General features: G+C 39.8%; 1 protein-coding gene across 1 annotated transcript in view; it reads left to right on the top strand.

Annotated features, from left to right (window-relative positions):
• LOC121372980 (cytochrome P450 3A15-like) overlaps window positions 1-7,812 on the top strand; it is a 44,283-nt gene extending 36,471 nt beyond the window's left edge. Inside the window, exons 11-13 of the mRNA XM_041499419.1 lie at window positions 5,035-5,172; window positions 5,981-6,128; window positions 6,971-7,812. Coding sequence (XP_041355353.1) covers window positions 5,035-5,172; window positions 5,981-6,128; window positions 6,971-7,051 — 367 coding nt within the window. The 3' untranslated portion in view covers window positions 7,052-7,812. The remainder of the gene's footprint in view (window positions 1-5,034; window positions 5,173-5,980; window positions 6,129-6,970) is intronic.
• Window positions 7,813-17,577: the final 9,765 nt, after the last annotated feature.

Below are 17,577 nucleotides of genomic sequence, written 5' to 3' on the forward strand. Positions count from 1 at the left end.
TTATGTTTTGTATATATGCTGATGTGTTGTAAAACTTAAAGCTAACAAAGAATTGAAATAGTAAGTGTGTGATGATTGACAGAATACCTGGGCGTGGTTAATCACATGTCTAATAGTAAGTGTGTGATGATTGACAGAATACCTGGGCGTGGTTAATCACATGTCTCATAGTAAGTGTCTGATGATTGACAGGACTCGAGAACGTGGTTGATCATAATATATTAAATACATGATAGAACGTATCTGATGATTTACACGATACCTCGTTCTGCTTAATCATATTTGAGTCATACGAAATAACCGCTGACTGACATCATATGTCATGTATGTGGGTAGATCAGTAGTAGAGTTCTGTCTGATGTGTGGGAGGTCGTAGGATCGATCTCCTCCTCTGTCATCGCGCTTTTTCCTATGTTTTTCATAACTGGATCGGAGATTTTGTGAAATGCTTATAAAATATCACTTGCTGCTTTTAGATTGAAGCAGCCTTTGTGGGATGACAGCTTGTTTTATTTACGTTTTTCTCATTCTCTAGAAGTGTAAACATAGCCTTCTGTTAGACGCTGAACACCAGAAGTTTAAAATGTGTTGTGATGTTAGTCAGTATTACTTGACTTTCATAATTGTGTTGTGTATGTCCAATCTGATTAAAATTAGCTCTACTGGTCTACCAGGAGATCTAACAGCATTGGGTGGACTCCCATGTCCAGGTGACATTTCATCTATAAATAACAATTTATATATTGAAGTAGTATAAGGGCCTGTATGGCGTCATGACCGTGACCTTGGTATGAGTCATAGGTGTGTCATTATAGTCTGACCTTGGCCGTGACCTTGGTGTACTTGGCAGGTGTGCGACCTTGGTGTGAGTCATAGTGGTGTGGTCTACTAGGGTGAACGCTCGCCCGTGTCCCTGACCGACTTAGGTTGGTACTGATGTCCTTGGACTGGCCCTGACCGATTTGTTTAGCATTGACCGACTTAGAAGGCAGTGTCTGGTATACTTGGGCAGGTGTGCGACCTTGGTGTAAGTCATAGCCTTGACGTACTTGGTGTGTGACTCATCGCCTAGCCTTGACAGGGATGGTGTATGATCCCAAATTGCTACTAATGGGAAAGTGCAGCGGGTTTCCTCTCTAAAACTGTCAGAAGTATGTTTCAAATCCAATAGCCGATGATTAATAAATCGAGATGCTCTAGTGGTGTCGTTAACCTACCACTTCTAAGGACTGCCCGACGCGAGGTAGTGTATTTAATTTTAGCGCGCTGAATGATGAATGGTTATCACTGTTTACATCCGGCAAGTGATGGTATTTTGTGTTGTCAGTCTCTAAATAAAATACTCTACGGAACTTATAGAAGTTACGTTCTCAAAGTCTGGCAGAAAGACGAAATGATTGAAATAGGTGAAAAAAGGAATTCTCGTTCTACACTATCTGATAGCGCATTCACAAGATTATTATGAACTGACCTATTTCGTCGCTTCATCCCGCGAGCACACACACACCCACTCATATATATGGTTTAAATGACAGGCTTCGCCAATATCTCGGTAGCTCAGTCGTTAGCGTAGTCGACTTGAACGTGAAAGTTACGTCGTTCGTATCTCATGTGGTAGAATTTTTTTTATATATTATTATTTTTTAAATTAATTAATTAATTAATTTATTTATTTGTTTATTATGTTCAAGCAGAACCCAATACAAGCATCCTCTAATAACCCTGCGGGGACGGGAGGTAGCTCAGTGTTCCCTTGATGTGCGGTCGGTCTGGGGATCGATCCCAGTCGGTGGGCCCATTGGGCTATATCCAGCCAGTGCTCCACAACTGGACAACGACCGTCTATCCTGTCTGTGGGAAGCGCAAATAAAAGATCCCTTGCTGCTAATCGGAAGAGTAGCCCGTGTAGTGGCGACAGCGGGTTTCCTCTCAAAATCTGTGTGGTCCTTAACCATATGTCTGACGCCATATAACCGTAAATAAAATGTGTTGAGTGCGTCGTTAAATAAAACATTTCTTTCTTTCCTCAATCAATATCTGTGTGGTCCTTAACCATATGTCCATATAACCGTAAATAAAATGTGTTGAGTAAATAAAACATTTCCTTCCTCGTAAAATAAAGATTAATTGAATACAAATATTTATTTTAGTATTTTGTTTTAGTCATAGGGAAAGAAAGACATATTTGTCTCGAAGAAAGGAATGTTTGTTAAGAAGAAAGGCATATGCGTTAAGGAGAAGAAAGGAATATTTGTTAAGGAGAAGAAAGGGATGTTTGTTAAGGGAAGAAAGGAATGTGTGTCTGTGTGTGTGTGTGTGTGTGTGTGTGTGTGTGTGTGTGTGTGTGTGTGTGTGTGAAACATCCCCAACCCACTGCTTTGAAGAAAGAACGCGTGACTGCAACTCAACGCTCCAACCTAACCTATGATCTTTTAACTGCATTTTAAACACAAGTATTTCCCTAGAGTACAAGCCTTTTTACAGGGCTTTTTAATTACCAAATGGGTAAATACAGTGGTCGATCTAGGATCGATCCCCGTCGGTGGCCCATTAAGCTATAGCCAACCAGTGTATTATGTCTGGTATATCAAAGGTCGTGGTATGTTCTGTCTTGTACACACAGCTCTTGCTACTATAAAGTAGCGGTAGAAATATCCAATCACAAATCTAGTCATAGAGTAAAACACACACACACACACACACACACACACACACACACACACACACACACACATTCCTTTCTTCCCTTAACAAACATCCCTTTCTTCTCCTTAACAAATATTCCTTTCTTCTCCTTAACGCATATGCCTTTCTTCTTAACAAACATTCTTTTCTTCGAGACAAATATGTCTTTCTTTCCCTATGACGAAAACAAAATACTAAAAATAAATATTTGTATTCAATTAATCTTTATTTTACGAGGAAGGAAATGTTTTATTTACTCAACACATTTTATTTACGGTTATACGGACATATGGTTAAGGACCACACAGATATTGATTGAGGAAAGAAAGAAATGTTTTATTTAACGACGCACTCAACACATTTTATTTACGGTTATATGACGTCAGACATATGGTTAAGGACCACACAGATTTTGAGAGGAAACCCGCTGTCGCCACTACACGGGCTACTCTTCCGATTAGCAGCAAGGGATCTTTTATTTGAGCTTCCCACAGACAGGATAGACGGTCGTTGTCCAGTTGTGGAGCACTGGCTGGATATAGCCTAATGGGCCCACCGACTGGGATCGATCCCCAGACCGACCGCACATCAAGGGAACACTGAGCTACGTCCCGTCCCCACAGGGTTATTAGAGGATGCTTGTATTGGGTTCTGCTTGAACATAATAAACAAACAAATAAATAAATAAATAAATAAATAAATAAATAAATAAATAAAATAAAAACAAATAAATAAATAAATAAACTAATTTAAAAAATAATAATATAAAAAAAAAATTCTACCACATGAGATACGAACGACGTAACTTTCACGTTCAAGTCAACTACGCTAACGACTGAGCTACCGAGATATTGGCGAAGCCTGTCATTTAAACCATATATATGTGTGGGTGTGTGTGCGCTCGCGGGATGAAGCGACGAAATAGGTCAGTTCATAATAATCTTGTGAATGCGCTATCAGATAGTGTAGAACGAGAATTCCTTTTTTCACCTATTTTAATCATTTCGTCTTTCTGCCAGACTTTGAGAACGTAACTTCTATAAGTTCCGTAGAGTATTTTATTTAGAGACTGACAACACAAGATAACATCACTTGCCGGATGTAAACAGTGATAACCATTCATCATTCAGCGCGCTAAAATTAAATACACTACCTCGCGTCGGGCAGTCCTTAGAAGTGGTAGGTTAAGTACACCACTAGAGCATCTCGATTTATTAATCATCGGCTATTGGATGTGAAACATACTTCTGACAGTTTTAGAGAGGAAACCCGCTGCACTTTCCCATTAGTAGCAATTTGGGATCCTACACCATCCCTGTCAAGGCTAGGCGATGAGTCACACACCAAGTACGTCAAGGCTATGACTTACACCAAGGTCGCACCCCTGCCCAGGTATACCAGACACTGCCTTCTAAGTCGGTCAATGCTAAACAAATCGGTCAGGGCCAGTCCAAGGACATCAGTACCAACCTAAGTCGGTCAGGGGCACGGGCGAGCGTTCACCCTAGTAGACCACACCACTATGACTCACACCAAGGTCGCACACCTGCCAAGTACACCAAGGTCACGGCCAAGGTCAGACTATAACGACACACCTACGACTGATACAAAGGTCAAGGTCATGACGCCATACAGGCCCTTATACTACTTATCGACCAATTACACTTCGACTTTTATAGCGTTATTCCGGAGCATACAAATTCTAAAAATATCTATTTCAACATTAAAAAACAGTGGGAAAAGTGCAGTAATAAACACTGGATTGTATACTAGTATAAAGAGATTTTATGGCTATACCATCACGGTTTTTATTTCGTCTTGAAAGGAATTTTATATAAAATTTTATATTGAAATTAGTTGTGTCCTGCTTTCCGTAATTGTGTTGTGTATGACGTGTTGTTTTCAGGGTTGCTCGGGTCTGTACAGAAGATTGCCAGATCTCCGGGTCCACATCAAGAAAGGAATGACTGTGTCCTGCTTGCCGTAATTGTGTTGTGTATGACGTGTTGTTTTCAGGGTTGCTCGGGTCTGTACAGACGATTGCCAGATCTCCGGGGTCCACATCAAGAAAGGAATGACTGTGTCCTGCTTGCCGTAATTGTGTTGTGTATGACGTGTTGTTTTCAGGGTTGCTCGGGTCTGTACAGAAGATTGTCAGATCTCCGGGTTCCACTTCAAGAAAGGAATAACTGTGTCCTGCTTGCCGTAATTGTGTTGTGTATGACGTGTTGTTTTCAGGGTTGCTCGGGTCTGTACAGAAGATTGTCAGATCTCCGGGTTCCACTTCAAGAAAGGAATAACTGTGTCCTGCTTGCCGTAATTGTGTTGTGTATGACGTGTTGTTTTCAGGGTTGCTCGGGTCTGTACAGAAGATTGTCAGATCTCCGGGTTCCACTTCAAGAAAGGAATAACTGTGCGGCTCATGTCGTCCACAATCAATTTCGAAGAGGAGTACTTCCCACAGGCTCAGCAGTTTACTCCCGAGAGGTGATTCGTCATACCTGGGCCGTACCTAACCTCAAAGTACTGGGGGAGGAAGGAGGGGGTGAAACTGGATACAGTATTATAAGATAAAAATAATCCTTTAAACTAAAAAGGTCACTGTCGTTCCAAACAGAACCTCCCACCCCTCCCCGCCATTAAGAACTTGGCTATATACTAACTCAGCGGCGTGTTTTGGGCCCCGTTCGACCAAGCGATTGTAGCCCTAAGATCACCTTAAGTGCATATGGTAGCTATACTCTTAAGGTGGTCCTAGGGCTAAAATGGCTTTGTGGAACGGGGCTCAGGTGCATAAGCGCTAACAGACAACTAATCGTTTCAGTATACATAACAAAGATTGAACTGATGTCTCTCTCTCTCTCTCTCTCTCTCTCTCTCTCTCTCTCTCTCTCTCTCTCTCTCTCTCTCTCTCTCTCTCTCTCTCTTGTATCCCTACAATCACTTTTTATTACTTTATTACTGTTAATTATTTAGATGCATATTGATATTTGTATAATATAATAATGTATTTATAATTGGTAGTCCAAACAAACATAACATATATATTCAGTGTGTTTCTGGCATTTGTAATAACCCGAACTGGATTTAACTTCCAACAGTTTCGTACGTAGGAAAAATATGCATTAGGAAATAAAATGGAGCTTAAGCTATTACAAGCATTAAAACGACCCCAAACACTGCTAATATATTTTACATGTAATTTCAGTCGTTAAAAAGAGTCTGCTAGTCGAACATGTCGTAAAACGGCAGCATACTCAGAACAGTCATTTAATGAAAATATTTTTGTTATTAGGTTCCAGACGCCATCTTCCTACGCCTGGATGCCGTTTGGTCACGGACCGCGCATGTGCGTAGGTCAAAGATTGGGACTTCTGCAGGTGAAGGCGGCCATAGTGAAAATCCTTCAGAAATTCATTATTTTCCCCAGCAAAGAAACAGAGGTGTGTAAGCCGTCTCTCTGTGTCTGGGTCTGTCTCTGTCCCTGTATGTCTGTCATACTTCTATCTAATTAAGTTTTCAGCAAGATGACATTGTCATGCGTAACGTATATACTTCTGTGTATCGCTAATTGGGCTTTATCTACACGGCTAAGTTAATGGTTAATGGTCTGTGCTAGTGAGAGTGAAGTCGTGTAAAGAATGTATACAACGCCATTGAATTTTGCTGTTACACTGGATCTACTAGCTTAGAGAATGGGTGGCAGGCATTCATCTTTCATTAGCGTAGGTAAATGAATAATAATTGAAAGTCTGTATCTGATAAGACGAGTGGTACACTAGAAAATGCTTTATTTGCGCTAACACGGCAACCAACTATTCCAGCTGGTTTGCAAGAAATTGAGCAGGAGGGGTCTAGACTGTGACGGGCGAGGCTATTAGCGGGGTCTGGTCATGCTCCACCGGGAAATACATTAAAAACCTTTGTTTTTCTGTGATTAAGGTTGGGGATACCACCTCCCACCCCCACCCCCTTCACACATTCCTGGAATGGCTTAATATTCAAATACATGTATAATGATTATTTGTATCTGCATATGTGACAACTTTGTTAATGATTATAACGAATGTTTGTATGACCATATACATGTTTATAGTAAATGTGTTAACAATATAACGTTGACTTGTAAGTCTTCACACATACACACGCACACACGCAGGCACGCGCGCACACACACACACACACACACGCACACACGCAGGTACGCGCGCACACACACACACACGAACGGGAAACGTCTATTAACAATATAATGATTAATTGAATGCCCACATATTTTTGACAGATTCCTTTGGTGCTAGCCTTGATGCCAGTCCTTATTCCAAAAAACGGAATTCATGTAAAACTTATGCCAAGAAGCACGTGACCAAACCAAGGACAACTGGTCGATTGTGAGAGGACACTGTCAATCGATATAGTCAAGTTACAAGTTGATGCTGCACTTTTAAATGGGAACTCTAGCATTGTTGGGTGATTCGTACAAGGTGTTGGGTGATTTCGTGCAAGGTGATTCGTATACGGTGTTAGGTGATTTCATACAAGGTGTTAGGTGATAGGTGATTTCGTACAGGTGTTAGGTGATTTCGTACAGGTGTTAGGTGATTTCGTACAAGATGATTTGTACAAGGTGTTAGGTGATTTCGTACAAGGTGTTTGGTGATTTTGTACAAGGTGTCTGGTGATTTTGTACAGGTGTTAGGTGATATCGTACGAGGTATTAGGTAATTTCGTACAAGGTGATTCGTACAAGGTGTTAGGTGATTTCGTGTTAGATTGGGGACAGTTTGGACTTGGATATTATAGCAATGAAGCTGTGGTGACCCAAGGGTTAGAAGGAAAATCCGGCAGCAGTCCAGCCAAGCCATAAACAAGAGGCTCTTAACATTTTGCAAATGTGATGCTCAAAAAATTATTTCTAATTGCTTAGACTTCTTGTCTCAGTTGACCTCTGTAGTGGTTCGTGATTCGTAATATTAATACTTCATAATGGCAGGTCGCAGTTTCTTCTGTTTAGAACTGATACAAAATATACGCTTATGACCCCCGCTGGTGTACCGCTTAAATTAAAAGGTTGTGCAACTCGACCGTTCACCAAAGTAACCCATTTCGCTCAATTATGGTTTTTTATATTTATTTATTTGTTATCAATGTTTGTTTTGTTTTTTGCTTTTAGCTGTCATGTATTGTAGTTTTTAAATAAACAGCTGGAAATGAATTTGTTCTATATTTGTAAACTTGAATTAAAGACGTAACACGCTATCACTGACCCACCCCTGACTATCTGGCCTGTCTGTCCATGTGAAGGGGCAAATTGCATAGTTAGTGTTCAGCGAGACAGAAGCTACATCTCCAGAACTTACAGTCACTGGTGATTACAAGCGAACTATTTCAGACGCAGCAAACACACGTCTTAAACATTGGTTGGTAGGAAAGATATCTGGAGTGGTAATGGCGGTGGTTGGGGCTGGGATGGTGCGGTTACACAGTTTTTTGGGTGTGTGGAGGGGCACCACACACATTTTTATGTTTATATGTATAGAGTAACGACAAAAAACCCTACCTGTACTCCTCCATCGTCAAGTGCTCCACCCCCCCACCCACCCCCGACCACTCCCCATCCCCCCCGACCACCCCCCATCCCCCCCCCATCACCGTTCCTCCGGCCCTGAAACCTCATCGATGAAATAGTAAATCTGTGGTTGTGTATGTATCAGATAACCCAGAAAGCGATAAGGGCAGATTGTGTTGGCTATTAATAGTAAGAGTGGAGCTAACTTTACCACCGTCCACCTACAACTAGGAGATAACAAAATGGAGGAGGGTCGACGCCAGTGGAGGAGGAGGGTGGGCGCCGGTAGAGGAGGGTAGGGGAGTCTAGACTGTGGCTGTGATCTATACACGGGCGTCGACTGTGGCAGTAATTTATGAAGGAGAGTCTAGACGGTGGCGGTGATATATGAAGGGAGTCTAGACTGTGACAGTAATCTATGCAGTAATTTAGACTGTGTCAAACGAACTTTTTTAGCGGTGAGTGTGGGTTGACTTATGCTCCCCGCGAAAATATGTATACTTACTGGTCACTGTTTGAAATAGTATCCCATGCACACCCATGTGTGCCATCAGACATCGGACATGGTTAAGGACCACACAAATGTTGAGGGAGGAAATCCGCTATCGCCACTTCATGGGCTACTCTTTTCGGTTAGCAGCAAGGGATCTTTTATATGCACTGCTTAGTAATAAATTAATTAATACAGGTTTTAAATATGCATTGAAGGGAATGCATTTATAAGCCTCTGGTATATCAAAAGCCGTGGCATGTGCTGTCCTGTCTACAGGAAAGTGCTTACGAAAGATCCCTTGGTGCTAATAGGAAAATATAGGTGGTTTTCTGTTTGATGACATGTCAGAATTATGATATTATGTTTGAATTCAAATTCAATAAATCAGATAAAAAAATCTAGTGTGTGTTGGTAACAAAGGAAACTGTTTGGTCGAATATTAGGTCCGCCCCTGGTAATTAGTCGATGCATTCTCCCCTCAAGTGCAAAATTGAAATTAAAACTGAGTACAGAAAGGTGACTGACCTGGGTTAATATCTCAGTAGGCCTATGTCTGCAGATGAGATCTATGATATTCTAAAATAAGATCGTGTCGCACTTATAGACGGCATTAACTAGGCGCTAATCGTATTTATAATACAAACTGTCGGCTTTACAAGTCGGGAACCAGGTCAAAGTTCATTATATTACTCGTTAAGTCGGTTGTCGACTGGTAATGGCCACACACTAGGGGAGTACCCAGCACAAAGGGAATGGCGGTTCCACGCGGTAGATAAACTCCCCTGGTGCCATATATCGCAATCGTTTAGTGCTAAAATATATTGTAAAGTGATTGTCTTTGGAATCCAAGATAGCGGACATCTTTACAAACTAAATAATTGAGTTTACAAAACGATTTCCGCAACGGGTACTATATAAATGGGATATTTTTAATGAGGGTTTAATTAGTAAAATATTGTATTTATATAAACATTAATCATTTTGTGGAAATGTTGTTTAGAAACGTTCAACGTTGAAGATTTACAAAACTAATAATAATAATTGCTCATTTGAACGTTTTTGCCGAATTTAGTTTCATATTGAGTATTCTGATGACTAACTAATAAAAATATTGATAATTAATGGATATAATGTATTTCAGAACATAATATGTCACCGAGTTAAATAATTTGTACCATGTTCATTTTCCTTTAAGTCTACTGTCAATTGGTGTCAAACGGAGTTACTTTCCTTGAATGCCAAAATCCACTTTTGGGTGTTAGAAGTGAGATTCAAAAACAATTCACATTATTTGAAATGTGTTCCATCAGTTAAGTATAGATGTCGTCTTTTAGAATCGTGACTAGGTCTACGGTCCCTATTATTTCATACCAACACCAACTCGAAGCCAAATTGAGGCTAGATATCTTAAATGGGGGGACTTTAGAGCTAGTAGACTTCAAATTAATTCATTCAGCAACGACGACGTTATTAATCACTTAGTCTAACCACGCGCTAACTCAAGCTGTCAAACGCCGCAACAGTGTCATCTATTACTAATGTTCTGGACACAGTAATAAATACTCGTACTTTATATACATATATGGGAGTCGAAATTCACACCCTTTATTCTGGTTTTATTTATTTATTTATGTATTTATTTACTCATTTATTTATTTATTTATTTTTATTTATTTATTTATTTATTTATTTATCCGACATGGTATAATGATGACGTCACGTGGGACAATTTACACTACCCCACCCCCATCCCATACACATCCCTGGTACCACCAGGACGTATTATTAGTACAGCTGGGGACATTGTAACAGCAAAGAGGACGGCACTGAAACTAACAAAGTTAACTCAAACGTTTATTATTTCCGCTTTCATTACAAACACACCCAAACATAAATATTACATTTAAATATTATCAACTATATAGCAATACATATTGCAATACTGATTGTTGTATCGCATTATATCGCAATACAGTTTGTTGTATAGCAGTATATCGCACTACGTTTTGTTGTATCGCATTATATCGCAATACAGTTTGTTGTATAGCAGTATATCGCACTACGTTTTGTTGTATCGCATTATATCGCAATACAGTTTGTTGTATAGCAGTATATCGCAGTACGGTTTTGACCGTATCGTTGCACCCCTAATTATAATATTGATTTCGTAGGGGTCATTGATGGGCCAAGGGCCCGGATCCTTTCTAGTTTTGAAACAAGTATAAGACGAGGTGTCCCGGCTATGAACACCAACGGAATGTTACGTTACCCTAGCACCGCGCATGGTATGTTTCCAGGACAGCGTGCATGAACTTTAAGTCAAAACAAATATTAATGGCAAACGAGTTATAGAAATCAAAGTCGTATCTCTGCACAAGATAGACACGAAACAGGCGTGTGTGCAGATAATGTATGCAAAGGGGAGATTTCTAGCCTGGCAAGCGAAGTTTCTAGGGGGACGTTCATTTAATTCCCCAACCCCCCAAATGGTAAAGCGCTCACTTTGGATGCCAAACATTTGGTAATTTTAGCATATAGTCTTAGAGAGGAAACCCGCTATACATTCCCATTAGTACAAGGGATCTTTTATATGCACAGGATAGACAGGATAGCAAATACCACGGCCTTTGCTATACCAGTCGTGATGCACTGGCTGGAACAAGAAATAGCACAATGAGCCACCAACGGGGATCGATCTTAGACCAACGGGCATCAGGCGTGCATTTTACCAGAGGACTACATCCCGCCCGTCTGGTGTAACAAAGACCGTGGTATGTACTATCCTGCCCGTGAGATGTTGCATATAAATGATCCATTATTACGAATAGAAAAGGGTAGCCAATTGCTTGGTTTCCTCTCATTGTCTGTCCCGTCCATGACCACATTAACATGTGTTGTGTGACGGTAAATAACACATTCCTTATTTCATTGTCTGTCCCGTCCATAACCACATTAACATGTGTTGTGTGACGGTAAATAATACATTCCTTATTTCATTGTCTTCCCGAAAAATATATTAAAAAAAAAAAAACTCTTTGAGTAGGGGTGTTTCGTTGCTCAAGACTCACAACTGCTCACATGCTTGCGAAGTAAAAAACAGTTTTTATAAACCACTTCAATAATTTTTCATTTCATTTCAACTTATTTTTGTGCTTATATCCAATTAAGGTTCAATCACGCTGTCCTAGGCACATACCTCAGCTACCTGAATGAATGTTTTAACGACACCCTGTCTGTCCACGACGGTGAATTAGTTGTTAGTGGTTGGTGAGAGAGAAGAGGGTGTAGTGGTCTTACATCTACCCATTGAGTCGTTAAAACTCGCTCTGGGTGGGAGCCGGTACCGAGCTGCGAACCCTGTATCTACAAATATTATTTCCGATGGCTTAAGCACGACACCACCGAGACCGAAATGTTCAAACGTGTTCAAGGGACACTACTCAAGGGAATTACAGTTTGATGTTTGAGTTGTGCCTCTTCGTAAGTGAGCGTCTATCATGTTGTACTATACCAAATAAAATGCCATAGGCGACCATGTTAACATTTGTGTTTAAAAACACTATATGAAATATATCAACCAAACTATGACCCATAAATATCAATACTACAACCCCTACCTCAAAGCATTAACTGAAGGAAATGACTGCTCTTTTTCGATATAACCAACTGTTTTTAAAACACTCCTAAACTGGCATAGAATTTGGGCACTTGTTTTCAAGCTCGAGGTGCTAGATGTAATAAAATTGTATACATTTTTTGTTCAGGTGAATATATATATATACACACACACACACACACACACACACACATACACACACACACACACACACACACATATATATATATATATGTGTGTGTGTGTGTGTATATATATATATATATATATATATATATATACATATACATACATATATATATATATATATATATATATATATATATATATACACACTGAAAAAAAACAAAAAAACTTCCGCTAACTTTGCTTAAACATAACTTGATGAAAACAAACCGGGGGAATAATTGTTATATATGCGTTTAAAGAGTGTTCCATGATGCATCGTTTGATGCAAAAATCATGGCCATAGGTTAACAGAAACTGGGAGATATTTTGACCAAGTGTGGTAGGGGTTAAAAAGAAAAACCCATCGACTTAATAACGGATATGACCACCTTTTGAATTGACCACTGCAGTGCATCGCAGTCGCATAAAATTGACTAGTGTTGATTTCTGCCTGTGGAATATTGGGTTGGGACGACGCCTCAATCATCTGTCCAGACTATCCCAGACATGCTCGATGGGGTTGAGATCAGGACTTTTAGCGGGCAAGTCATCAATGAAATCAATGTTATTTGTCATAAGAAAATTTCAGAGTGTCTAGCTGTATGAGAGGTGGCATTATCATGCTGAAAAATCGAGATGTTGGCGTTTTTATGGAACAGAGGAATGACGTGATGAGCGAGAATATCATCGCGGTAACGTTGAGCATTTAAATTGCCATCAATGACGACTAGTGGTGAACAATAACCATGGGCAATGGCTGTCCAGACCATGACACAACCCCCACCCCCGAAACGATCTCGTTCAAGAACACAACAGTCAGCATAGCGTTCATTTCTCCTACGGTAGACGCGCACCCTGACATCATCACGTTGTAAAAAACAATCTGGATTCATCCGAAAAAAGAACGGTATTCCAGCGTCGCTGTATCCAACGAGTGTGTACACGTGCCAATTAAGACGATTTAGACGACGACGTTGCGTTAAAACGCATCCGACGTAAGGACGTCGTGCATGTAAACCGTTCTCCCTCAGACGATTACGAACAGTTTGCCCACTGATTCGGTTATTATGAAGCCCAGGTGTGTTAGCAGCAGTAGCAGTGGCAGTTTGGAATCGATTGCGCAAATGCGTTTTCATGATATAGCGGTCTTGACCACGCGTTGTAACACGCGGACGTCCACGACGTTGCAAGTCGTTGGTGCTTCCTGTCGTTCGAAATCTTACGCGAAGATTTCGTATCGCTCGACTAGAACTCCCAACATGCCTTGCAACGTTTTCTGTCGACATGCCAGCATCAAGCATGCCAATCGCCCGTTCGCGTAAATTATTGGGTATTCTTGGCATACTAAAAATGCTACAATGTAAAAAACGTTAATTTTATTTACAAATTTTGAAGCGTTTTCGTTCACTTGACAACAATGTCAGTAAGACAAGTAAAACAAATTGACCGAATACTACACGGGACATGTCGAACCATGCATGCACGTGCAAATTGAATTTCACGTTGTCGATGATTAACAGTGCAAAAATAATCGATAAAATTCATGAATCCTGATAGTACAGCTCAAGACTAATACTACCTATATAATTTCATTACACAATGAATTCTTTAACACAACAAATACTATATGTACAAATCGGAAGTTTCTTTTTTTGTTCAGTATATATGTATATGTATGTATGTATGTATGTATGTATGTATATATATCTTGTTTCTTTTTTTTTTTTTTTTTTTTTTTTTTTTTTTTTAGACCAAACACAGTCCCATTCATCACCAATGCCAGGACTTGTGGTACTAACTACTCGGTGCACCTCGGAATTTGACCCAGCCGGATGTTATTACAGAAATATGTCCGCGCAAGTAGACTGCTATTTGACGGTGATTATGTCATGACTGACAGCTTTGAAGTGGCAGCTCAAGTTGACAGTGGAGAGAATATAGTTTGCAAACATGTGTAACTAGAAGAATTTTGATGGTAATTTCGGCCCATGCAAAAGTAATGCTTTTTTGTAAAATGGGTGTACACCGGCCAGGTTTTGCGAGTGTTTGTTTAAACCAATAGCCTGGAAGAAAGAGCCGAACAACATGGGTTGTCCTTTCCAGATTATGTTGCTCTCAGGCAGGCAAAGGCACATACAAATATCCATGGGCCTATTATTATCAATAGACATGGTATAGCCACTAACGCTATGTAGAAACATATAGCGTAAATAATTGTAGTCTGTTGCCATTAGGTTTCGTGCTAGTATCATCGCCGGTCTCGATAAGGTAACACGTTGGGAGTGTCTGGTCATGGATAGAAATGCAGTTGGGACTAACGGCAACTGTAGTTGTGACTGGTAAAGTATTCCTAACCAAATTTACACGAACCATTTTCCATTTTAATACATAACATTTCCGGAAACAGGATTCCAGGAATTAAAAACCGAAAGCTGTATTAGCTGGGGATGAAATCCCTTGCTACCAATGAAAACATGTAGCGGGTTTCCTCTTTAAAACACGTACATTTAAATGTTTGACATCCAATAGCCGATGATTGATAAATCAATGTGCTCTAGTGGTGTCGTTAAACGAAACAATTTAATTTTTTTAACTGGCAGTGTAAATCATATTTTGTTATAAATGCTTGGACTGTTCCAAATGACGTGCGTCTTTAAAACAATGCTTAGAAAACAAGGACCAGGTGCGGGTTCCACTACCCTCTGTGAAGCCGATTGTATTCCGTCTAGCAGTTATGGGCTTCTTTTTAACACACATGTACACGTCTTCTATAGAAATTACTATGTTTGTCCGTCTAGCAGTTATGGGCTTCTTTTTAACACACATGTACACGTCTTCTATAGAAATTACTATGTTTGTCCGTCTAGCAGTTATGGGCTTCTTTTTAACACACACGTACACGTCTTCTATAGAAATTACTATGTTTGTCCGTCTAGCAGTTATGGGCTTCTTTTTTACACACGCGTACACGTCTTCTATAGAAATTACTATGTTTGTCCGTCTAGCAGTTATGGGCTTCTTTTTTACACACGCGTACACGTCTTCTATAGAAATTACTATGTTTGTCCGTCTAGCAGTTATGGGCTTCTTTTTAACACACGCGTACACGTCTTCTATAGAAATTACTATGTTTGTCCGTCTAGCAGTTATGGGCTTCTTTTTTACACACGCGTACACGTCTTCTATAGAAATTACTATGTTTGTCCGTCTAGCAGTTATGGGCTTCTTTTTAACACACGCGTACACGTCTTCTATAGAAATTACTATGTTTGTCCGTCTAGCAGTTATGGGCTTCTTTTTAACACACACTACACGTCTTCTATACACACGCGTACACGTCTTCTATAGAAATTACTATGTTTGTCCGTCTAGCAGTTATGGGCTTCTTTTTAACACACGCGTACACGTCTTCTATAGAAATTACTATGTTTGTCCGTCTAGCAGTTATGGGCTTCTTTTTTACACACGCGTACACGTCTTCTATAGAAATTACTATGTTTGTCCGTCTAGCAGTTATGGGCTTCTTTTTTAACACACGCGTACACGTCTTCTATAGAAATTACTATGTTTGTCCGTCTAGCAGTTATGGGCTTCTTTTTTACACACGCGTACACGTCTTCTATAGAAATTACTATGTTTGTCCGTCTAGCAGTTATGGGCTTCTTTTTAACACACGCGTACACGTCTTCTATAGAAATTACTATGTTTGTCCGTCTAGCAGTTATGGGCTTCTTTTTAACACACACGTACACGTCTTCTATAGAAATTACTATGTTTGTCCGTCTAGCAGTTATGGGCTTCTTTTTAACACACACGTACACGTCTTCTATAGAAATTACTATGTTTGTCCGTCTAGCAGTTATGGGCTTCTTTTTAACACACACGTACACGTCTTCTATAGAAATTACTATGTTTGTCCGTCTAGCAGTTATGGGCTTCTTTTTAACACACACGTACACGTCTTCTATAGAAATTACTATGTTTGTCCGTCTAGCAGTTATGGGCTTCTTTTTAACACACACGTACACGTCTTCTATAGAAATTACTATGTTTGTCCGTCTAGCAGTTATGGGCTTCTTTTTAACACACACGTACACGTCTTCTATAGAAATTACTATGTTTGTCCGTCTAGCAGTTATGGGCTTCTTTTTAACACACACGTACACGTCTTCTATAGAAATTACTATGTTTGTCCGTCTAGCAGTTATGGGCTTCTTTTTAACACACACGTACACGTCTTCTATAGAAATTACTATGTTTGTCCGTCTAGCAGTTATGGGCTTCTTTTTAACACACACGTACACGTCTTCTATAGAAATTACTATGTTTGTCCGTCTAGCAGTTATGGGCTTCTTTTTAACACACACGTACACGTCTTCTATAGAAATTACTATGTTTGTCCGTCTAGCAGTTATGGGCTTCTTTTTAACACACACGTACACGTCTTCTATAGAAATTACTATGTTTGTCCGTCTAGCAGTTATGGGCTTCTTTTTAACACACACGTACACGTCTTCTATAGAAATTACTATGTTTGTCCGTCTAGCAGTTATGGGCTTCTTTTTAACACACACGTACACGTCTTCTATAGAAATTACTATGTTTGTCCGTCTAGCAGTTATGGGCTTCTTTTTAACACACACGTACACGTCTTCTATAGAAATTACTATGTTTGTCCGTCTAGCAGTTATGGGCTTCTTTTTAACACACACGTACACGTCTTCTATAGAAATTACTATGTTTGTCCGTCTAGCAGTTATGGGCTTCTTTTTAACACACACGTACACGTCTTCTATAGAAATTACTATGTTTGTCCGTCTAGCAGTTATGGGCTTCTTTTTAACACACACGTACACGTCTTCTATAGAAATTACTATGTTTGTCCGTCTAGCAGTTATGGGCTTCTTTTTAACACACACGTACACGTCTTCTATAGAAATTACTATGTTTGTCCGTCTAGCAGTTATGGGCTTCTTTTTAACACACACGTACACGTCTTCTATAGAAATTACTATGTTTGTCCGTCTAGCAGTTATGGGCTTCTTT

This window comes from Gigantopelta aegis, chromosome 5, assembly GCF_016097555.1.
Source record: "Gigantopelta aegis isolate Gae_Host chromosome 5, Gae_host_genome, whole genome shotgun sequence".
Classification (NCBI taxonomy): Eukaryota; Metazoa; Mollusca; class Gastropoda; order Neomphalida; family Peltospiridae; genus Gigantopelta; species Gigantopelta aegis.